The sequence below is a fragment of the Python bivittatus genome, unplaced genomic scaffold (genome assembly GCF_059951505.1).
Source record: "Python bivittatus isolate LINGU-HERP-01145 unplaced genomic scaffold, Pbiv_v1 ctg000840_np1212, whole genome shotgun sequence".
NCBI classification, from domain to species: Eukaryota; Metazoa; Chordata; class Lepidosauria; order Squamata; family Pythonidae; genus Python; species Python bivittatus.
Window position 1 is genome coordinate 31,716,169 of NW_028277113.1, and position 25,304 is coordinate 31,741,472.

Sequence of the window (25,304 nt, forward strand, 5' to 3'; positions counted from 1 at the left end):
GGGAGTCGGGCGAGAGGAACGGGTAGACACGCGCTACCGTCGTGAGCATTAGCGAGGCGAAGGGAGGTGAGGAGAGTTCGGATCAAGGGCCAACGTCACAATCGCCCGTTCTTAGCGTTTCTAAGTATTCCGGCGGCAGCAATTTAACCTGTTTCTTAATGTACCCACCGACCAGAAGGAGAAAGAAAGAATAACGGGCCCTGTTACCATTAGAGGGCGGAGAAAGTGAGTGTCAGTGCGCAAGCGCCGAGATCATCTTTTCTTGGGTGGTGCGGCTAGAACTTTCTGGAAATAGCGGCCGCGGGGCCTGGGGTGGTTTTGTAAAGACGGGTAGAAGGGAGAGGAGAATCTACGGGCTTGGTTTGCCCAGGTGACTCGAACAGGAACCGAAGCACCTTCGTTCTGGAGTCATTCATTCAGGCTACTCCCTTCCCGAGGGAAGGGCTTTTCGGGGACGGTGGCGCAGTGAATTTTTAATAAACACTCAGCACGCATGCGTGGCTGGTTTCAGGAGCTCCGCTGCATCCTAATAAAAGAGGCGTCCGGGAGCAGGTGCTGAGCCACGTTTGGGTGTTCGCTTTTTTCATTGTACTTGTTGCAGACCCTTTTTTTCTGGAGGATGGATGCGTGAAAACCATGAATGGAGCTCAGTGCACCATTGATACGTCAATGTAGGCCGACTGCCATGTAATCCTTTTGCTTGAGTAATAGCGTCCCAAATAACCGGTTTCTTTTTGAAGCTCTGAGTAGATGCCGACGTTACATTAGCTCGGAAGGCTGCTCGGAACATTCTTGCATGTTTTAATCGTGATCTCTACCTGTCTCTGCTTGAGTATAGAAAGATGGGCTTTTGATTAAAATTTAAATAAAAATGTTGTATTTTGGTAAGTTATCAATTACCATGCTATTAAGTTTGAACTTTCTTTAGTTAAAAATGACAGGTGGATACACAGTGATTCTCCTGGGTTACAAGTGCTGTAAACAAAGTATTATAAAGTTATCTTTGCTGCTAAATGAAGATTCTTTTGCCTATTTAGGATGAATTTTGACTAGTAAAAATGTTTTCCTTTAAAAAGTGGCTTTTAATGCAAGGCTTTTCATACCGTAAGGTTTTATATTTACAACCTGAAAAGGTGGTGTATAAAGCACTATCTGTAGGCAATATATCTCTAAGATAGTAGTTCTGTTTCAACATTAATAAACACACATAGCAAATAGTTAGGGGCCCCATTCCAGAGCCTACCACTTCTTTGAATTCATAGATCTTAAGCTGCAACAGACATTATTTATGGGAAGGTCATAGCACTAATTGTATTCACAGTAGTTGGATAATCTTATTTGTCGTATTGACTGAGAGGCTCCTCAAATTACATAACGTATTTTTGGCTATCTATTTAAACATTTTAGGACTGAATGAACAAAGCAGAAAGTATTACAGTACAGTAATGCTAATGTAATTGTTTTACAGTACAGTAAAAACAGTAACTGTTAATGCTGATAATATCCCAATGCAATTAATACTAATTTCCCAAGAAAGTCTTAATAATTTTCACTTGTTCTTTAAATTATGGTGGGATATTAAAAAAGCAGAAGTGAAAAAGTAATCAGTTCACCAAAATTCTTCCAGACCTGTGCAAAAGATTAGTCAGTTTTTAGGTAGCTACTAATGTAGGTGTGAATAATTCTATATAGCATCAATGATGAAGCTGAACTGGTAAGATATTTAATTTTAAACAATGAGAGATTCAGAAAAAAAATAGGGAAATCACTTCATTGCCCTTGTTTTCAATGTAACTGTATTTGTGTTTTATAATTGTGTATAAACTGTGGCCTGAAAAATAGTTGACTTATTGACTTTGTTCTGAAACTAGGGTTACAGATCTGGGCTGGCAAAAGGTACCTGCTGCCACCTAGTGGTCATTCGGATTTTTTAGCCCTAAAGATAGGGATTGTGTGTGCCTTCAAGTAAGTTTTGATTCCTGGTGGTTCCCTGGCCAAGCCTCTGCAGTTTTCTTGGCACAATTTTCAGAAGTGGCTTGCCACTGCCTCCTTCTTCCTAGGGCTGAGAGAGAGCAAGTGGCCCAAAGTCACCCAGCTGCCTTGGTGCCTAAGGCAGGATTAGAACAGTCCCCTGATCTTTAGCTTGATGCCTTAATCCCTACACCAAACTGCCCCTCTTATGGACCCTACAGATACGTAAATAATAACCACTTTTGTCCATGGCAACAGTGAAAAAGTCAAATCTGCAGTAACAAAAATCAAATAGATACTTTGGTTTGAATAACTCTTTTAAAATATAAAGTTGGATTCTGTAGAGTTTTTCTAAAGTCATCTTGGTCGGAAGAATGCATTGCCATAATTTCAAGAAAAAACAATTGAGCTTAAATATCAACGATTCAGTGTTATGTAAATTGCTTACTCTCTTTGCAGTGGGACTGTCACATTCTATCCATGAGTTCCCTCAATTTTGCTTCAGAGGATTCCTCAATTTTCCAAAACAGATATATGCAATATGAAAAATTGGGAGCGGGGGTCTGTTTCCTAGACACAACTGAATATAATTCAAAGCATTATTTTTTTCTTTAAAAGATTTAGTGAACTGTTATTTTGGAAAAGGAGAAATGAAGACATACTATTGTGCTGAACAGTTTGATCCATTAGCTTACAGATTTTTTAAATTACTGAGTTTAATCTAAAATACTGATTTTTTTAATATATCCTTAGGTCATGCCATTTTTCTACACCTCCACAATACATGGATTTCTCATTTTGTTTCTCTCTGACCCCCCCCCCTTATGTGCAGAGGATCCTCTAATTCTGTAGTGTAGGGGATGCATAGGAAAGGAAGCATAGTTGCTATAATAAACATTTGGCCATAATAAACATTATAATAAAGAATGTTGTTCTGTCAACATACAACAAGATTAAAGCTTATATTAGCATCTCTTCTGAATATATGCTTAGCAATTCAACTCTTTTCTCCCATTTCTTTCTTTCTGCTGCTTCAGATCCCAGGTGTAACTGAAAGCAGTACCATAAATGGTTTTTGTCATGTATCAGAGCAGCAGTGGCCATAAGCCAGAATCTTTAATAAACTAAGACATGCTAAATTCCTTATATTCCATTTTTTATTTCAAAAATTTTGATAATTTTATATCTGTTCCTAAAAGGTAGTCACATACATCACACTGTGTGATTAATGAATGCAGTTTGCTTTAAGCTATGTAACATTGGGATTGGTTAGATTCTGAGTGGAAGACAATCTATAAAATATTAAATTCATGGGAACAAATGGAATGATGATGCCAGAAATCTACTTTAATGTTTTATGTGCTAAAGTTTAACTGCTATTTCAATCAACAGATTATTTATCTAATGGGAACACAATGACAGCAACTATTCATTATGATTGTTTAATCACAATAGTGATTAAACACTACTCTAGCTGTGCTACTAATATTGACTTAAAGCTACTTTAGGCTTGGCCCGAAAGATGTCATTAATTATAGTTTTCTAAAGATTGCTACTTTTAAAATATGACATATCACTAAAGAAAACATTTTTCAGATGAAAAGAAAATAGGGCAAAACTAGGGAATCCTCTAGGTGTTATTCATGAAAGAAAAGGAATGATATATTTGGAATATTGAATTAGCCCCTGGTTATCAAATTCATATTCCCCCTCCCTCCCTCTATATATACACACACATACATACACACATACACATACATACAGACGTATATATATTAGATGAATTTGTAGTGCACAAGTTGTTGACCTTAAAAACAAATTTCCAATAACATTTTTCTTTTAGGGCAGTCTGTTTGATGAACTGGATTTAGTTTGAGAATCTGCAGCTATTCATACCAAACTCAAAATTCATTTGGAATAAGGCAAAGAAAAATTATATTAAGTTGAAGATCATGTATGTGTATCCTCCAAGTCCAGCTATGCTGCCTCATCATAGTGGATTTGTAGTTGTTCTTAGGAGGATAAGAGATGAATAAATCCAAGGTGTGAAGGTCATCCTAGCTGCCCTGTTAAAGCAAGCAGGCACCTATGTATCAGGAAGCAGTGATATAGGGAGATGGATGATTGCTTTAGCGACAACTGCAAACACATTATTTCATACTGTATGAGAAAAGGCAATGGTAGATCACTCCTATATTTAACCAAGAAAGCCCATGAACAGACAAAATGAACTGATTGATGATATAATGCCAGATGATGGGCCCCTCAGGCCAAATGGCACTTAATATGCTATTGAGGAACAGCTGGGTTTTTTGGGGGCACTAATGCTGTTTATGATATAGCTAGATTGAAGACTTCTGGGCGTCTAGTTGCTGATGTTGCTATGTAGGAATATAAAATATGAAGCTGCAAAGACAGAATTACAGTGGGAACATAAAACATAAGAAGCATGGACATGGGAAAGCTCAAGACAGTGAAAGATAAAATGAATCAACTACACATTGGCATCTTTCATCCATAACTGATGAAATGGATTGGAATTGGATACTTTCAATCAGATCATTTTTTAATTTTTTGCTACTCAGGACATGAAAAACAAAGAATGGCATTTATTTCATAGGAAGATTTCAGCAAAGACAGTACTGGGTACAGTACAATCACTGACAAAATAATATCATTTACACTTCAGAGACAACCCTGCTCCAATCACTGATACAGAACAGGAGGTTAATGAATGTTATAGTTGAGCTCAATCTAAAATCAACAATGTGTGAGCAAGATGTGCTGCTTATGGTTGGAATATCAGAGTTGGAAGTAGTAAGGAGGAAAACATTGTTGGACTGTATGGCCTAGGAAACAGAACTGAAACAGAACAACTTACCAGCTTTTGACAATCTAATAATTTCTTCATTGTTAACACATTCTTCAAACAACCAAAACAACACCTACATATATGGACAGAGCACACAGAAATTAAATAGACTATAACTGGGAAGCTGTTATAACAGAAAAATGTGGCCAGGGGCTGATTGCAGAACAGATGAACTGCTCATGTACAAGTTCTAAGTCAAGGTAAAGTGAAAGAACAAAGCCAACCAATTTCTATGATATGATCCTGAGCATGTACCCACCATTTCCAAAGAGAACATCAGAAATTGCCTTGAAGTCCCGAACCTCATTGATAGGGAACTAGAGGAACTAAAGAATGATATCAAATAAGTTAAGGATTAATATGAAAAGCATATTGTAAAAGAAAGATAAAACAAAACTGCATGTCAGAACAGAAGATGGAAATTGCCAAGAACAGAAAAGCCGAAACTCAGAAAACCTGAGATCTTAGGAAGAAACTTAATGAAGAATTTCAGGGAATGGTTAGAAGACACAAGAAGCAGTATTACAATGACATCTGTAAAGACATTGGAAATAGAAAAAGATTATGGAAAACCAGAGAAAGTCTTCCAAAAGATCTCTGAACTTAGAAGGATGTGGTATACTAAAGGATAACTAATTCAAAGATCAGCAAGATGTAAGGAGCGTACTGAAATTCTATACAGTAGATATGTCAGCATTCAAAATACCTTAAAAGATTTCCCCTATTTACAAGAAACTCTAATAGAAGATGAAGTTAGATCATACTCTGGTCATTACCAAGTCAGAAAGCTGCAGGAATTGCTAGAATATCTCTAGAAATATGGCAAGCAGCAGAAGAAGAATCAAAGGTTCTAACTATGCCACTAAACAATTCCAAAATATCTTATTTGGAGGAATATGCAATAAAATTTTATTGCTTAGTTCTTTCATTGTATCTCACTATCTGATCTACAGTTTGGTTTTTTTAGTCTATCATTATTGAGATGATGATTCTAAGTCATTTTGCTACCAATCTGAAATTCTAAAAAAATATAACTTTTGTTCAATTTATCTATTTATTTATCAAATTTATATAGCCGTCCATCTCACATATGTGACTGGGTGGTGTACACAATTTAAATTTTACAATTTAATATACATAAGATAAAATCTCATAAATTGTGAAGCAGGATTGTCTACATATTAGTGTATGATATCTTAGTGTGCCTGTATGTATGCCTGAAGAATGAAGCCTGAGATGATTGAACCAAATATAAAGAAGCCAGGAAAAGCAAAAGATCAAATAGATTTATCTACAATTGTAAGAAACTTCTCCAAGATGATATTAAAAACTATATATTCAGACTTGGGAATTTGGATTTTTATCTTTTCATATTTTCAAGAACTCCTGTTACTGTCTGGAAGAGTGACTGCTTTGTCAAATTTTTAAATTTTTGGTTGTCAGTTACACTGGATACTTATTTCAAAAATGGCTATAGTTGGCATTAATTGGTAGGTAGTTATGCCATATTGCTATAACATTTACTTAATTTGTATGCTGCCACAATTAAAAAGACTCTTAGTGGTTCACACACATCATTAGAAATACAATAATACATCCATGGTAAGAGAATAATAAAAACAAAGGATAACACAATAATCAGTTACTGTGATGTCAGTTCTTTCCTGAAAGGCTCTCCAGACCAACTCAGTTTTGAATAGCCTCTGGAAAGGCAATACGGGGGGGCAGATCAATTTTTTTTTTGTGGGGAGGCTCCACCCCCCATCTCATTTAAATGGGGGTTATAAGCAGGTTTTCTCAGGACATCCAAAATTGGCCAGAGAAGGCATTAAGTAAGTACTTTGCTGCTAAGCCAGACAGTATCTTCAAGATCAAAACTCTAAATGCACTCAAAACTAATAGGGAGTCAGTGCAAGACCCAAAGCACAGGTACAATATACTCGCATCAGCAGGTTCCCAACCATTGTATTCTGGACCAACTGAAGTTTCCAAATGCTCATCGATGGCAGTCCCATGTAGAGAGCATTCTAATCCTCTAGGTAAATGGAGGTGAGGGTATGAATTATGTTCACAAGATTCTTTTGCTCCAGGTAGGGGTGTGAAGCTATTTGGAACTGGGCAAAGGCTTCCGTGGCCCCAGCCTCTACCTGCCCATCTAGCTGTGAGTCCAGGAGGATTCCCAAGTCATGGACCTCCTCTTTTAGGGACTAAAATTAGTCTAGCTTTGCCTTCTCATTTAACAGTAGATATGTATTTTTATTAGGATATTATTTAGGAACCACATTTTTTTTTTAACATTCTCAGAGCTTTGTACCAGTATCTCCATAAAGTTGTCTTTACAGCATTGTGACTATTTCCTCAGTGTACCACTGAATCTGTATTATGGGATGCCAGAGATCTTCATTTCTGTTTGCAAAATCCTCTTTATGCAGCATGATCCTAATCGGTGAGCAATAACATGCTATCTTTCCCATTACATTCATTTTATGCACCACTGATGTGTTATATATAATTTAAGGAGTGAGATATTGATATAACTGCTTTGTTAACAGGTTATAAATGTAGTTGATCTACATTGCTGTTTCTGTGTAACTGGAATTTTTGGATTTCTTCCATTTCTTGTTTCTAGTAAATAAAATACACATATTTAGTAGGTGTCCTAAAATAACATCAATGTAAACTTGAGTTTCCATCTGTCCATATTTTACAATTTATTTTCTCAACAATTTCTTACACTTAGAACAACAGTTTTAAAGATCTGCTCGAACTCCAAAGCCAGATCCCTTGGGTGGCTCTGTCAGAGAAGTCAGACCACCAGATGGCTCACAAGAGAAACGTCCACTTCTGAAAAGGAATAGAAATTCAATATTCGACATTGTTCAGTGTAATACCAGTCATTCTGAAACATCAACAGAAGTCTGCTTCAACTTTGGATGATTTGTACTGAGCATCTTTTAGTTCAATACTAGATAGAATGTGTATGGAAAGAAACTGAAATGCAGTTTTTTGTATTTCTAGTTGCCAAATATACACATACTATTTTTGACTACACTGAAGTTCTATACATGTTTGCTTGGGTATGATCCCACTGAAATCAGACTTACTTCAGAATAACTCTGCACAAGATTAGATTCTATGACTACCTAATCATAAAATGAATTATTTTATCAATGCAAAATTAATACTAATATACACTGGCTCTTTTCCAAACTTTTCAATTTTAACTTTGCAGCATCTCAATGAGGCAAGTTAAACTGAGAGATAACAATTAGCTCAAAGTCACCAACTGTCATGATGGAATGGGGATATGAATCTGATTTTCTTCCTCTTCTGTCTTTAATACTTTACCACGTTTCCTATAGGCATATCTTTGTTCTCAAGAGCAACGGAATTTAACATCAAGTAGCAAGTGAAAATGGTTTCTCAACAACTAAAAAAACCTCAAGTTTCAAGAGACATCAGAATTTGATGAAAATTAACCAAATGATTATCACAAATCAATGAGTTACAGTGCAGTATAACTACTAAAAGCATTTTAATTAACTTTATTTTTTACTATACAGAATCAAAATAGCTTGATCATTCTTGGCTGAGACTTTGCCTAGAAAGGTCACATAACATAACATTTTAAATAAATCTGGGGATATAAGGCTGCCAAATTAAGCTCTGACAGAATGTTACTGTATTTAGAAATGAGAAAAATATTTTATATGTAAGAAAAGCAGTCTATCTCCACTAGAGTTTGGCAAAAATTTGATATTACTTTGCAAAATCACCTACGAACATCTTTCTCTGCTTCTTAAAAATGAAGTAGCTTCTTGTAGGCCAGCTTAGCATGGAACATATAAAGGAAAATGTCTTGGTAATAAAATCTTTAATCTCACACTGAAATACATATCCTGAGAACTTTCTGAGGATTGTTTTAGTGGCTGGTTTCTCTTTTTCTGTTTTTTTCACAGTATTTATTTTATTGTACAAATAAAATACCTTGGTCCAGGTTTTGGAACTTTTCCACCTTTCAGTTCATCAATTATGTCTTCAATGTCTTTTGTTGTCAGATCTTCCTGTAAAATTAAAAGAAAACAAAATATTCTACAAATTATTATGACATTTTCTTGGTCTACGAGTATGGTTATTGTCTCTAAGATGGTATAGGACTCCTTTTTGCTACAGAACACTACAATAATTATACCTTAGAAGTTATTAGACTTATTTATTTATATTTTATTCTATTTATATAGCTGCCTATCTTTCAATAGCGACTGTAGTTGATATTCTGAATGTAGTCCAAAAACTGTCTGTATATATTAACATGAAAGATTTTTAACTTTAATTACATTTAACTTATTTTACTGTATCTGTATCAAATGCATAGTTAATGATGAGTTTACCCTGCAGTTATTATATTAGCAAGGGAATACTGGCAAAATTAGATATTTGAAGAGAATAGATTTCTTAATTGTCCAACAGAAGTCTGGATATTCCTAAAATTTGTCAATATGGTTACCATGTCTATTGAGTTGAATTCCAAACAGAAAGAGAACTACAAAAGCATCATTTCCTCTTAGCAACGCTACATGTGATTTAGTGCAGGGATTTTCAAGCTTTCTCAAGTTGTGGAACCTATTCGTTGTTTTTTTTTAATTTCTGGAACCCCCGGTCAAAAGGCTCTAGTGGTAGAAAATTGGCTGTGTTGAATGGACGTTTTCCCCCCCTTAGTCTCTCAGGGAACTCCATCAAGTTTTCGTGGAACCCTAGTGTTCTGCAGAATAGTTTGAAAAACCCTGATTTAGTGTACAAATAGCACAAGAAATACACAAAAGCAATCTAGGTGGGACACAAGCATACATGCCAACTGCAACAGAATGAGGGGCAAGAGTTTTAACCTGGTATGAAGGGACTGCAATATTCCGGGTTGCAAGGATAAAAGTCTATAATGCATCCCCTTGTGAAGAAGTAATTAATATATTCAGATCAATATGAAGTGCATAAGGGCACACATGCCAATTAGAAAGAATGCAGTTGTTCCACAATGGACAACATCTCTTGACAAGAAGTTAGAGTCATCACTGAGAGAGATGAAGACACTGTCCTGCAGGTGCCCTACTCACTCATGGCTTTTCCTTCCCATTATGATCTCAGTCAATATGGACATTAGGTATATACTTCTGCCCAGTCACAAGGCCAGTGACACTAATGACCAATTTGCACTCAGTGCCAAGAGTAAGGTGTGAATTATGTTATACCTACTTTTGAGAGTACCTTAGCCAGGCTTATAGTTTGTTCCTCATGGAAGCAATCTTTGCTGCTGTTATTAGACAAGGAGGTTTGCTAGGTCAAGACTTTTAAGCCTCATCCAGTGGCCTCTGTGCTTTTGAATGCTCTTGAAGACCATTTGGTAGGATCCAAGCTCTGTTGCCTTGCCTCATCTTCCCCTCTTCTAGGTAGGGCTGTACATACAGTGGGGCAAAAAAGTATTTAGTCAGCCACCAATTGTGCAAGTTCTCCCACTTAAAAAGATGAGAGAGGCCTGTAATTTTCATCATAGGTATACCTCAACTATGAGAGACAAAATGGGGAAAAAAATCCAGAAAATCACATTGTCTGATTTTTAAAGAATTTATTTGCAAATCATGGTGGAAAATAAGTATTTGGTCAATATCAAAAGTTCATCTCAATACTTCGTTATATATCCTTTGTTGGCAATGACAGAGGTCAAATGTTTTCTGTAAGTCTTCACAAGGTTTTCACACACTGTTGCTGGTATTTTGGCCCATTCCTCCATGCAGATCTCCTCTAGAGCAGTGATGTTTTGGGGCTGTCGCTGGGCAACACGGACTTTCAACTCCCTCCAAAGGTTTTCCGTGGGGTTGAGATCTGGAGACTGGCTAGGCCACTCCAGGACCTTGAAATGCTTCTTACAAAGCCACTCCTTCGTTGCCCGGGCAGTGTGTTTGGGATCATTGTCATGCTGAAAGACCCAGCCACGTTTCATCTTCAGTGCCCTTGCTGATGGAAGGAGGTGTTCACTCAAAATCTCATGAGACATGGCCCCATACATTCTTTCCTTTACACGGATCAGTCGTCCTGGTCCCTTTGCAGAAAAACAGCCCCAAAGCATGATGTTTCCACCCCCATGCTTCACAGTAGGTATGGTGTTCTTTGGATGCAACTCAGCATTCTCTCTCCTCCAAACACAACAAGTTGAGTTTAGACCAAAACGTTCTACTTTGGTTTCATCTGACCATATGACATTCTGCCAATCCTCTTCTGGATCATCCAAATGCTCTCTAGCAAACTTCAGATGGGCCCGGACATGTACTGGCTTAAGCAGGGGGACATATCTGGCACTGCAGGATTTGAGTCCCTGGCAGCATAGTGTGTTACTGATGGTAGCCTTTGTTACTTTGGTCCCAGCTCTCTGCAGGTCATTCACTAGGTCCCCCCTTGTGGTTCTGGGATTTTTGCTCACCGTTCTTGTGATCATTTTGACCCCACAGGGTGAGATCTTGCGTGGAGCCCCAGATCGAGGGAGATTATCAGTGGTCTTGTATGTCTTCCATTTTTTAATTATTGCTCCCACAGTTGATTCCTTCACACCAAGCTGCTTGCCTATTGCAGATTCAGTCTTCCCAGCCTGGTGCGGGTCTACAATTTTGTTTCTGGTGTTCTTCAACAGCTCTTTGGTCTTGGCCATAGTGCAGTTTGGAGTGTGACTGTTTGAGGTTGTGGACAGGTGTCTTTTATACTGATAACAAGGTCAAACAGGTGCCATTACTACAGGTAAGGAGTGGAGGACAGAGGAGCCTCTTAAAGAAGTAGTTACAGGTCTGTGAGAGCCAGACATCTTGCTTGTTTGTAGGTGACCAAATACTTATTTTCCACCATGATTTGCAAATAAATTCTTTAAAAATCAGACAATGTGATTTTTCTGGATTTTTTTTCTCATTTTGTCTCTCATAGTTGAGGTATACCTATGATGAAAATTATAGGCCTCTCTCATCTTTTTAAGTGGGAGAACCTGCACAATTGGTGGCTGACTAAATACTTTTTTGCCCCACTGTATGTCTAGCCAGCCAATTAAAAAGAAAGGGGAACTGAGCACAGTAGACCACTGGAAAGGATTACAAGTGTTTTGCTTGTTCTACTTGGTTGGACAGGTACCTTTTTTAGTGTGCTCATGTTATTTATTTCTATTTCTATCTTTATTTTTATACAATGCTGGGGATTTTTTTAATTTATATTTTTCATTTGGGTGCAATAAAAATATAAATTAAGGTGCTTCTTTTTTGTTTTTTTGCCACTAACAAGCAAAAATAACTGTTGACAATGAAGGAGAAAAAAGCAAAAAATCATTTTTTGAGGCAATACATTTTTTAGATCAATTAAAGTTTTTCAAAATAACTCTGGTTTCTGAGAACTCTGTATCACCCTACAATTTACCTGGGATATCTGCATGAGAGTACAATCTTAGATAATACATGGGAAAAATTGTTGCATCTACTCCTTTAGGGCTTCAGAGACAGAATGCATGCCAGGGTAAGGTGGGGTAGAAAATACATTGTTCTATGCTTGGCACATTGCATAACCATATCCCTTTTTAGAATGATCATATGAAAACCCACATTAGGGCAGGAACTCTTGCTTATGCTAATTTAATTTTTTCAGGCAACAAGCACACACAAGCTGGATACCCTGAAAGATTAAAATCTGAGGCTTACTTCTACTTACATAATAGTTGTCATTTATTTGTACCATTGGTGCATTTACACAAGCTCCTAAGCATTCAACTTCAGTCACAGTGAAGAGGTTATCAGGTGTAGTTTCCCCAACTTTTATACCTGAGGCAAGACAAATTAGTTTAATTTGTAATAAAGCAAATTGTAAAAATGAAAACTTTTATGGCTATTTGTCAATACAGCAATGTTCAAAAACATAGGAGTTTGTATATAAATCTGTGTTGGATTTACATGTGTCTATGGTTTCCCAATCTGATCTAGCCACTACAGTTGCAATCCAGTTTATAGGAATGTAGGGGTACACATTTGGCTGTTAAGAGCAGATTGAGATCTAACATTACACTTCAAACACTACTGGACAAAGACAAGTTTCAAATCAGTATTTAACAGAATGAAACATCTCAAGACAATATCTGAAATACCTTACAGGATTTAATGCTTAGAAGTAATAAATTATTAAATTAGTACCTGCCATAGTAACATAGTTCCACATTCCACCACTGGAATATCTTTAGCAAAGATTTGTGTTATGAGGATCTACAGTAATTTTTTGGTTGAAAATACTATGAAAATTGCACATTCAATAATGTCTTACAGCATGAAAATATTTTCTCTTTAATGCTAGAATAGTATATGGAAATGTCCATCGTCCAACACATGGAAGAAAGGAAATCTGACCATAATATCAGGACCTTAAAAGATGCAATATGATGCTACCTGTGAAATGAGAACTGCATGTATAGATAGTCCTTAGTTAACAACAATTTGTTTAGCAACCATTTGAAGTTACAATGGCACTGAATAGTAATTTATGCTCGGTCCCTGAAGTTATGGCCATTACAGCACCCCTGCGGTCACATAATCAAATGTGGGCGCTTGGCAGCCCGCCCACACTTACGACCCGCAAGGGCACTTCAACTTCCCCCCGTCTCCCCCCCCCATCTCTGCCTTTTGGCCATCCTGCACTATGCCACTCCTAGCTGACCTTTGTCATCTTCCTCCCACTGCTGACAAGGGCCACCCAGCCTGGCCCTTCACAAGGCAGTTGCTGGCTGTGTAAGGCCTTCTTCCCAAGTCCCCATGCACCCTTCTGCAAGTTGCGTGCAGCCTTCTCACAAGGCTTTAGAAGCCTTCTGAGGCCTTCTGAATCCTTGCGAGGCCGCACACAGCCTTCTCTAAGTCATCCGCAGCCTTCTTGCAAGGCTTTGGAAGGCCTCAGAAGGCTTCTGAAGCCTCACAAGAAGGGCACATGTGGCCTCAGGAAGAAAGCCTCACACAGCCAACAGTTGCCTTGCAAAGGGCCAGGCCTTGTCGGCAGTGGGAGGAAGCCGACAGTGAAGGTCAGCTGGGGGTGGCAGGGCTGGTGGAGTTCAGGGCAGCAGAGGTGCAGGGCAGCGGGGGTGGCTTGTCCCTGGGGCAGCTGGGGGTTTGCACCATGGGGCTGGGGCAGCTGGGGCTTCATCTGGGGGCAGTGGCGGCCAGCTGAGACAACAAAGGCTCCGGGCCTCTACTTCGGCCCCAGCACTGCCGGCACCACACCACCAAGGAGTGCCACTCTGCAGGGTGGCCAAAAGGGCAGAGATGGGTGGGGAGATAGGCAGTTGGGGGGAGTTGAAGAGGAGGCAGTCCCTTACCTTGGAAAAAATGTGGCTCAGGACTGGGAGGGACCAAACTGAGAATGGCATGGATCAGGGTAGGTCCTTATCTAACGACCGGGTGGAATTTGCTTAATGACAGCAATGAGGAGTGCTGCAATTGCTGTCATTAAGTGATGCAAGTCACATGATGTCACACTTTATGACTGCATTGCTTAGCAATGGAAATTCCAGTCCTAGTTACCATTGTTAACCGAGGACTATCTGTAGTGTATATGCAGCAATAGCAGAGTTTATTGGAGCATTTTAAAAACAATGTATTAACAAACTTGTGAATAATTACAGTGACTTCCAGTTTATTTCTTAGCTCAATTTCAAAGTTCTACTTCTGATTTATGGATTCTAAACAGCTCAGAATCATTTTATTTGAAAGACCATTTCTGTCTTTGAACCTGTCCATTATTTGCAGTCTTTGCAGGGCCAGTCCCACCACCAAGAAAGGTTAAGTTGACTAAAACACTAGGCAAAATCTTTTCTACAAGTGCTCTGATACTGGAACTCATTTCCCAAAGATCTGCTTGACTCTATATAATGCCAGCAAGGAAGCAAGCAAACCCCCCTCCCCCTCCAATTCTGCAGGGCCTATTTTTTCAAAGCAAAAGTGTACAATGTTTCCCCATTTTTTTAGTCTCTAACAACTGCAAGGAATATGACATTACTGTAAAAGGCAGGAATAAAGTATTTTTTTCCTTTTTTTAAGGAACATAATGAGCCAAACTATCTTAAATGAAGGCACTCATTTTATTTCATAAACTCCACACAAAACTATTTTGTGGGGTGGCGGAGGAATGAAATGGTAACTTTAAATTTCAGCAAGCTTAAATGTATGCATATTGCCCCTTAAGGGACCCCACCAAAAAGCCAAAATGTTTCCCCCCTTCTTCTCAAAAGTTACTCTGAGAGCTACAAAAGGATGTTGATTGTACAACTACATTTTAAAAAGCATCCTCAAGTAAAATCAGCTCTACTATAGCCATTTCAATGAAAGCTAGGTCATCAGTGTCTTGGTCTTTTTTTAAATAAACAATTGATTTCCATTATGACTGTTCATTATTTAAAAAAAAAAATTAAAAGGTAGTGTCTTGAGTTTCTTGTTTTTGTTTCTCTATCCCTTTTTGTGTTCTGTCTTTTTGGATTGTGAGCTACAGAATAGAGACTTTTGTTTTTATTAATCTGTATCTTGCCTTTGAATTCTTTCCAGTTGAAGACAAGATATCACTTTTTAAATAAGATGATTTTCTCTTTCTCCTGCATAAAACATATTTCAAATGTCCATGTCCCTTAAAATAGGAGTAGCCTTATGCTCTCATTTAAAATGTTTCCAAGATTGTGTTAATATCTAACTAATTTTAAAGAGTGCATGACTTTTAACATGGCATGTGTCTCAGTCTGATCCTCTTAAATCTAAATATATTAATTTATGAGACTGACTTCATATTACTTAAACATCTAGAAAGAAAAAAAAAATCTAGGTTAAGGCAAAGAAAATAACGAATGGCCTGTATTAAACATTTATTCCAGATCCCTGAAAATTCAGTGTAAACTAGTCAAGCTTATTCTAAAGAATGGAATAATTTTGATTCAACATTCATTTTGAAGTATGCTTTTTGGTTTTGTGGCATTAGTTAATATCATGTTTTTGTTTTCAGACTTGTAGAACACTGATTCTTTGTCAACTTTCTCTGTGTTTAAGGACTGAGTTCTTAATTAAAATAAATTAACATTTATTTGGTTATTTCAAATTAATTTGCAGTTAGTCACCTACAGGCAGTCCTTGCTTAATTACATTAATTGGGAGCAGAATTTCCATCACTAAGTGATGCAGTCGTAAAGCGCGATGTTAAGTGACTGCATCACTTAGCAACAGCAATCCTGGCACTTCCCGTTGCTGTCATTAAGCAAGGCTCTCAGGTCATTACGTGACGACCTCACGTGACCGTGACTTACTGCTGGCTTCCAACAAGCAAAGTCAATGGGGAAGCCAGCAGGTAGTCACAAGTCCTGGGCAGTCTGCAAGCAGGCTGGCAGGCAGGCGAGAGCTGTGGACGGTGGGTGGGTGGGGGAGGGGTGCTGCAGTGCCACTCAGGTGCAGACAGGTGGGTGGGCATGCACTGTGGAGTGGGGGGGCTGCAGGCACACGCTACAGAGTACAAAATCCCTGGGATCTCATACTCTATAGTGGGGTCCTCGGGAGAAAAAGTAGCAGAAGTGACTTGCTGGAGTAACTTGTGACTTTTCCTGCCAACTTCCCCATTGACTTTGCTTGGGGGAAACTGCAGGGAAGGTTGCAAATGGCAATCACATGGGGACAGGTCCTTGAAATTCCAGCTGTGGCAGCACCTCCATGTGATTGCAATTTGGGGATACTGCAACTGTCGTGTGAGTTGGTTGCCAAGTGCCCAAATTGCAATCACATGGGGGTGCTGCGACAAGGACCTGTTGCAATTTCAAATGCTTGCTGAACAAGTGATCATTAACTGAGGACTACCTATATGCTAGAGAGCCAGTTTGGTGTAGTGGTTAAGACATCAGCCAAGAAACCCAGAGACCATGAGTTCTAGTCCTCCCTTAGGCACAAAGCCAGCTGGGTGATTTTGGGCCAGTCACTCTCTCTCAATCCTAGGGAGGCAATGGCAAACCATTTAAGAAATCTTGCCAACAAAGTTGCAGGAATTCGTCCAGGCAGTTGCCAGGAGTCAACATTCATGTGCACACCTGTATGCAACATTTGGCCAGCAGCTCTCCAGTTCTTATTCTTATTTCTCTGAATATGACTTTGCCTAAGTTCATTTTCAAGTTGCTGGCTCCTGCTTTTTTAGGCTCTTACTTCTTTTGCCCCCTTTTCTTAGCTCTATACCAGCCTCTCAGGTCCCTTCATGGATCACTGCCTTGTCGTGGCAAAGGGGCTTGCGTAACTCAGTGAAGCCATGAGCTATACCGTGCAGGGCCACCCAAGACGGACAGGTCATGACAGAGAGTTCTGACAAAATGTGGTCCACTGGAGAAGGAAATGGCAACCCACTCCAGTATCCTTGCCAAGAAAACCCCATGGACAATGTTAAAAGGCTAAAAGATATGACGCCGGAAGATGAACCCCTCAGGTCGGAAGGTGTCCAATATGCTACTGGGGAAGAGCAGAGGGCAATTCCAAGTAGCTCCAGAAAGAGTGAAGCGGCTGGGCCAAAGCCGAAAGGACGTTCAGCTGTGGATGTATCTGGAAGCGAAAAGAAGGTCCGATGCTGTAAAGAACAATATTGTATAGGTACCTGGAATGTAAGATCTATGAACAAAGGCAAGCTGGATGTGGTCAAACATGAGATGACAAGATTGAACATCGACATCTTGGGAATCAGCGAACTAAAATGGACGGGAATGGGTGAATTTAATTCGGGTGACCATTATATCTACTACTGTGGGCAAGAAACCCTTAGAAGAAATGGAGTTGCACTCATAGTCAATAAGAGAGTGGGAAAGGCAGTAATGGGGTACAACCTCAAAAACGACAGAATGATCTCAGTGCGTATCCAAGGCAAACCATTCAATATCACAGTCATCCAACTCTATGCCCCAACCACTGATGCTGAAAAAGCTGAAGTTGACCGGTTCTATGAAGACCTACAACACCTTCTAGAATTAGCACCAAAAAAAGATGTCCTTTTCATCATAGGGGATTGGAATGCTAAAGTAGGAAGTCAAGGAGTAATCGGAATAACAGGCAAGTTTGGCCTTGGAGTACAAAATGAAGCAGGGAAAAGGCTAATAGAGTTCTGGCAAGAGAACAAGCTAGTCATAGCAAACACTCTTTTCCAACAACACAAGAGACGACTCTACACATGGACATCACCAGATGGTCAATACCGAAACCAGATTGATTATATACTTTGCAGCCAAAGATGGAGAAGCTCTATACAGAAAGCAAAAACAAGACCAGGAGCTGACTGTGGCTCAGATCATGAGCTTCTTACTGCAAAATTTAGGCTTAAATTGAAGAATGTAGGGAAAACCACTAGACCACTCAGGTATGACTTAGATCATATTCCTTGTGAGTACACAGTGAAGGTGATGAATAGATTTAGAGGATTAGATTTGGTAGACAGAGTGCCTGGAGAACTATGGACGGAGGCCCGTAACATTGTACAGGAGGCAGCAACTAAAACCATCCCAAAGAAAAAGAAATGCAAGAAAGCAAAATGGCTGTCTGATGAGGCTTTACAAATAGCTGTGGAAAGAAGGAATGCGAAAAGCAAGGGTGAAAGGGAAAGATATAAGCAACTGAATGCAGATTTCCAGAGAATAGCAAGGAGAGATAAGAAGGCCTTCTTAAATGAACAATGCAAAGAAATCGAGGAAAACAATAGAATGGGGAAGACTAGAGATCTCTACAAGAAAATTGGAGATATGAAAGGAACGTTTAGTGCAAAGATGGCATGATAAAGGACAAAAAAGGCAGGGACCTAACAGAAGCAGAAGAGATTAAGAAGAGGTGGCAAGAATACACAGAAGAACTATACAAGAAAGATCTTAATGTCCCTGATGTCCACGCTGGTGTGATCACTGACCTTGAGCCAGACATCCTAGAGAGTGAAGTCAAGTGGGCCTTAGGAAGCATTGCTAACAACAAAGCTAGTGGAGATGACAGTATTCCAGCTGAGTTATTTAAAATACTAAAAGACGATGGTGTTAAAGTGCTGCACTCAATATGCCAGCAAGTTTGGAAAATGCAACAGTGGCCACGGGATTGGAAAAGGTCAGTTTATGTTCCAATTCCAAAGAAGGGCAATGCCAAAGAATACTCAAACTATCACACAATTGCACTCATTTCACATGCTAGCAAGGTTATGCTCAAAATCCTACAAGTTAGGCTTCAGCAATACATGAACCAAGAACTACCGGATGTACAAGCTGGGTTTCGAAGAGGCAGAGGAACTAGAGATCAAATTGCCAACATTCGCTGGATCATGGAGAAAGCACGAGAGTTCCAGAAAAATATCTACTTCTGCTTCATTGACTATGCAAAAGTCTGATTGTGTGGATCACAACAAACTGTGGCAAATTCTTAAAGAGATGGGAGTACCAGACCACCTTACCTATCTCCTGAGAAATCTGTATGTGGGCCAAGAAGCAACAGTTAGAACCGGTCATGGAACAACCGATTGGTTCAAAATAGGGAAAGGTGTACGACAAGGCTGTATACTGTCACCCTGCTTATTTAACCTATATGCAGAGTACATCATGAGAAATGCCAGGCTGGAAGAATCACAAGCCGGAATTAAGATTGCAGGGAGAATCATCAACAACCTCAGATATGCAGACGATACCACCCTAATGGCAGAAAGTGAAGAAGAACTAAAGAGCCTCTTGATGAGGGTGAAAGAGGAGAGTGCAAAAGCTGGCTTGAAACTCAACATTAAAAAAACTAAGATCATGGCATCTGGACCCATCAATTCCTGGCAAATAGAAGGGGTAGAAATGGAAGCAGTAACAGACTTCATTTATTTGGGCTCCAAGATCACCGCAGACGGAGACTGCAGCCATGAAATTAAAAGACGCTTGCTCCTTGGGAGGAAAGCTATGGCAAGCCTAGATACCATATTAAAAAGCAGAGACGTCACCTTGCCGACAAAGATCCGCATAGTCAAAGCTATGGTTTTTCCAGTAGTAATGTATGGCTGTGAGAGCTGGACCATAAAGAAGGCTGAGCACCGAAGAATTGATGCCTTTGAACTGTGGTGCTGAAGAAGACTCTTGAGAGTCCCCTGGACTGCTAGGAGGTCAAACCAGTCAATCTTAAAGGAAATCAACCCTGATTGCTCATTGGAAGGATCGATAATGAAGCTCAAGCTCAGATACTTTGGTCACCTAATGCAAAGAGAGATCTCTTTGGAGAAGACCCTGATGCTGGGAAAGATTGAAGGCAAAAGGAGAAGAGGACGGCAGAGGATGAGATGGTTAGATAGCATCACTGAAGCAATGAGCATGAAACTGAGCAAACTCAGGGAGGCAGTGAAGGACAGGAAGGCCTGGCGCAATATGGTTCATGGGGTCACGAAGAGTCGGATACGACTTAACGACTAAACAACAAAGCCTCTCAGGCTGTGCAGCTCCACCATCAACAGCTAAAAAAACCCTGTTGCCCATCTCTCAACTTCGTCATGGTCAAGTTTCCCCGCAAATATGCTTTCAGAGTAAAATACAAATTGGGTTAATAAGAAAAGCCAATACAACATGAACAGAGTCATGATACAGGAAAATTAAGTGTTCCTTCATACCAAGCTTCTTCTGAATGGCTTCTAATATACTATCTGAGTCTTGAAGCATGCAAGGTGTGGTAGTGCAGACTTGAATATGATACTTTCCAACAGGCTTACGATTAAACATTGTATAAAAAGTTGCTACTTCATAAACTCTCATAGGAGGCATTTGTAGAATCTCAGCAACCTATAATAAGAGAAGATCATTTTTTACCTGAATATATTTACATATATTATTTAGATATATTAATACTTTTAGCAGAAGCAATAAAAGTCTCACAATGTCTTAATTTTCCTAAATTATAACCCACAGAAACCTTTCCAGAATATAGTAGTAACAGAGTACAATCTGAAGTCAGTAAATACTGTAAAATATTAATTGCAAATTATCTGAGTATTTTTAAGACTGATAAATACTAGTTAGTTATATGAACTGATAGCATTCTAAATTATTTAAGAGATATACAATGAATATTAAAGTTATTTTGTGCGTAATACAGTTCTTGCTCAGTTATACATATACTAAAATATCAGATTAAAGTGAAGTACCTTATTCATAGCTGATATAGGTAGCCATCCATGTTGTCTTTGAGCTAAATCCAGGACTGGGATCACTGCTGAAGATCTGTGTCCTTCTGGGTAGTTGTTTACTATTACATCTATCCTCTATTAAAGAAAATAAATATTACAACAATCAAATGTTTTTGTTTGAAATAGAAATATAGCCTTTCATCCATCAAAGCATGACAGGTTGTCAAAAAGGGATTGAAATGGCATAAAAGCCCAAGTAAGTAAATAAAGAAATAAAGTAAAGATACCTTATAGTTTTCAGGAGTGAAATCAAATGCGGTATTTGGGTTATTTTCAGGAGTATCTCTGTGCTGTACAAATTACAATAAAATAATGAAATTTATACATAGAAAAACAAATTTCAGATGGTCACATGTAGAGAGGTCATAGCTCTTGTATCTTAATAACTGTGCATAGCTTCATGAGGACAGACATCCCTTTTGATGAAGATATGAAAAGCTGTACTTGCAACTGAATTACAGGAACCATCTTCTATGCATTGTCAGTCTACTCAAAATAGTTTCAGAAATAAAATGTTGCATCATGCTATTTAATTAAGCCACACAGAATATGAAAAAATTGTACTAATAGTGAATATTTTAACTATCATTGTTTCAATCTTGCATGTTTATTATGTCAGTTAATGAGTTCATTCCAACAAATTGCAATAATTGGGTGCAGAACTGAAAAGTAAATATTTCTGATAAACCATACAATTTGCATATTGTTTAATTGATCACCCTGAAACTATAAAAATTATTGTATCCAATCAAATATTACAGTGTGATTTGCCTGTTGTCAAATATTCCATGAAGCTAAGCATGCTACCATTATAGGAAATAACTTGTTTTTAAAAATATTATTATACTGTCATTTATGAGCAAGACTCTTTTTCCTCAGCTCTGAGAATCAGGGACAAACTTAGCAGCTACCAAAGCTTTTCCTCCTGATCCCTACTATTAATGGTAGCCATAAATGAGAATATAAACACGAATCAAGATCTGGACCCTTATTTTTATTTATCACTTTGTTTTTTTCAAAAGTTGCAATTTTAGTTTAATCCTTGTATTTTAAGGTAAGACCAAGAACTGTTGAGTAAATTGTTCAGTTTTATAGGAACTTTCAGTAACATTTTTGAGTTGCAAACATTTACATCCATAATGTATCACTACAGTTCATCAACCCCCAGTTGGTGGGGTATAGGCTTCCAAATTTCTAGAATTTCTATTCTCACTTGCATAGAACAGTATAAACATGCCTCCTGCCTCCAAACTAGGCTTTAACTGCATACAAGTCAAAATGAGCCAAAACTGACCAGTACTGTCCTTATCGTTACCAGGAAGTGCTGCATGTGGCACAGGTACATCTAAAGCTGCTAATTTTAGATTATTCTTTCCTTCTCTTAATGAACAGACTTATGTGAAGGCCTATTGGGCAGCAGAAGCCAGTATTTTTTAGCTTATGATGACCATGCCATATGGAACACAGATTTAAAATTTAAAAGTATGAATGGAATGGAATGAAAGAAAGTCTATGCTGTATATTTCTGTAACTAAGGGAAAGGGGATGGATGTAACAGACCTGAATAAAGGTGGTTTGAACTTGTGGACTGGACTGATGAATGCATGTATGGAAATGAAGACTTAATTATGAACATAAAGGATAAAATATATATCTAAAAATGACTTGGACCATTTAGACTGTTGTGGGTACCTATAAAGGTAGGAATTCATAGGTTAGCGATAGTTACATGTTACAGTCCATTGAATGGGGATAGTGAAAGAACCCTGTGTGAATTTCAGGAGAAACTGTATCTTATTATTCTGAATAAGAAGATCCAGGAGAAAATGTTACTCTGTTAGATTTTGTAACATGAATGGAAAACTGTTAATGCCAGAGTATATTGAAAGACACCAAGCCATTCAGAGACCCAAGAGTGAATAAGAATGGTGACTGGTAAATATCTGCTTAGGAAAACTGGTTTGTTTAGAATACATGGTTTAATTATAACTCTATATATGTGTAGAGATGGAAAAGGAATAAATATGAATTTTAAAACATGACTGATTTGACAGTTTATAATGGAAGCTTGAGAGAGTTAATGAAGGATACATGGGTGATAGAAAGTTCTGAATATGGGACAGACCACTTTTTTGTAGAGAGAAATGGATCTTGGGAGAAAATGGAAACAGAAGGAAAGAAATTAAAGAAACAAAAGTGAAAGTAGAAAGGATGCAAGAAGAGATAGTACCAGTCCTATATGAAAAGTATTAGAAGACATATTAATTTCCCAATTGAATGTAAGGAAAGAGGCTATGGAACTGCTTGGAGCAGAATGAAAAGAATCATAATACAGAGTACCACAAATGTAAGACATGTGCGGAGTGATACTAAAGGATGCTCAGTGGAATGATGAAGTGAAAGGCTGTGGAAAAGTAAAGTAAGAGAATGATTGCTGCCAAAATGAAGACAAGAGAATGCTACTATGTAATGTGTATAGAAAGAAATGCTAATTCAAAGAGTGTAGTGAATAGAAAGAGTAAGGTATGGTTAAGATTAAGAGGCAAAGAAAATGCAAAAAAAAAAAAATTAATGGATTTTTAAAAAAATCAGTCATATTTTAGAAGTGCATATAAAGGGAGAATGTTCTACATTCACGATGATTCCCATCCAGATTTTAAAAAATACTATCAAAGAATTCTGTCACAATTCCATCTCAAATCATTTCATAATTTTTATTTTAAATTGCATTCACTTTGCTAATCGGAATGGAGAGGGAGGTATAGTGCAGCAGGGAGAGAAGATCCCCCTTTTCCATTGGTAAAAATACCCTGCTCTATCAGACTCAGTTATTTAGCTGAGTTTAACTTTCATTGTAGAGAACAAGCTAAAGGCTATTCTCCAAGCCTGGGGATAGGATGGTTATGGAGCCCCTTTTAATTTAGCTTAGTTTTCTTATGTTTGGCCATGTTCTCTTTTATATGAACTGTTTTTTTCTTTTATTCCTAAGCCACCCAGAGTCATCAAGAAGGTTTGGGTTTGTTTTGTTTATTTTGGTTTGGTTGGGGTTTGTTTGTTTGCTTTGTTTTGGTGCCTTTGAGTCAGTCCTGGACAAGCCCCTGCAATTTTCTTGGCAAAGTTTTTCAGAGGTGATTTGCCCTTGCCTGCTTCCTAGAGCTGAGAGAGAGTGACTGGCCCAAGGTCACCCAGCTGACTTTGTACCTAAGGCAGGACTAGAACTCACAGGCTCCTGGTTTCTAGCCTGATGCCTTAACTACTACACCAAACTGGCTCTCATTGAGGAATTGGGTGGCCTCAAATAAATAAATAAAAGTAAATAGAACAGTCTCCAATATAAACAAAATTGGTTAACATGAAAAAAAATACAATTATGTAACTCTAAATGTAAGGTTGCTAATTCAAATAAAGATATCTGATACAATGTAACTGGCTTATGATCTAACTGCAGATAAACTACTGCATCTGATACAAACCCCAGGGATCTTAGAAAAGCAATATGAATGTAATTCTAATGTCATTAAACAGCAAACAGTTACTAAGATAATAGTCCAAGTCCTCAATACGTTGGAATACTTTGAGCCAACCTGCTACAGAACTGAAGCTTCCTGAAGGACCCCTTCTGTCTATGGCAGATAGAATGAATTCTGTAGTAATTATACTTTCCCCCCATCATGTTAAAATCAGCGATAAAAAAAAAAAAAGGAGAAAAAAGTGATGCCCATTGTCAAAACACATTGGCAACAGCTTTCAGAAATATGTACTGGAAACAGAATATTCTTTTTTTACCCAAATGAAGTAAACCAAGATCCAAATAGGCAAGCAGTTTTGTGCCAGATCAATTAGGATATAGCACTAAATTAAAATGGAGTAAGCAATTACTGAACAGAACTTACAGAACACTTATTTTGTGTTTCCTATTCTTCTCCTAGACTGAAAAAAAGCAAGCTGGCACCATTGCAATTAATTTGCAACCAACTCATCAAATCTTTACAACATCATCTCTAACTTTAAGATCCTGGTAAGATCTATCTTGCTATATATTTCAGTTCTAAAATCAAAACCAGCCTTAAAATTCCTCCCACCAATTATTCCAATTGCCCTTCCTGCTATACCTTCTTCAACCTTTTCCTTTACTCCCCATTTAAGTTTATGATTTCATTTATATCATTCTTCCACATGATGTCTTGATCCTTTCAATGTATGCTGTCCATTTCTCCAAATGCTA

At 38.2% G+C, this 25,304-nt stretch overlaps 1 protein-coding gene and 1 long non-coding RNA gene across 3 annotated transcripts in view; one reads left to right on the top strand and one right to left on the bottom strand.

Moving 5' to 3' along the window:
• Window positions 1–25,098, top strand: LOC148213722 (uncharacterized). The gene is made up of 2 exons (XR_015793916.1): window positions 1–225; window positions 25,009–25,098. It is a non-coding gene; the product is annotated as an uncharacterized LOC148213722 (long non-coding RNA).
• NDUFV2 (NADH:ubiquinone oxidoreductase core subunit V2) overlaps window positions 7,530–25,304 on the bottom strand; it is a 28,067-nt gene continuing 10,292 nt past the window's right edge. For both annotated transcript variants that reach the window (XM_088130604.1, XM_088130605.1), the window contains 6 exons: window positions 21,307–21,369; window positions 21,038–21,154; window positions 20,507–20,675; window positions 12,575–12,684; window positions 8,831–8,907; window positions 7,530–7,687 (listed from right to left, as the gene is read on the bottom strand). In XM_088130604.1, coding sequence (XP_087986730.1) covers window positions 7,594–7,687; window positions 8,831–8,907; window positions 12,575–12,684; window positions 20,507–20,675; window positions 21,038–21,154; window positions 21,307–21,369 — 630 coding nt within the window. In that variant the 3' untranslated portion in view covers window positions 7,530–7,593. The remainder of the gene's footprint in view (window positions 7,688–8,830; window positions 8,908–12,574; window positions 12,685–20,506; window positions 20,676–21,037; window positions 21,155–21,306; window positions 21,370–25,304) is intronic.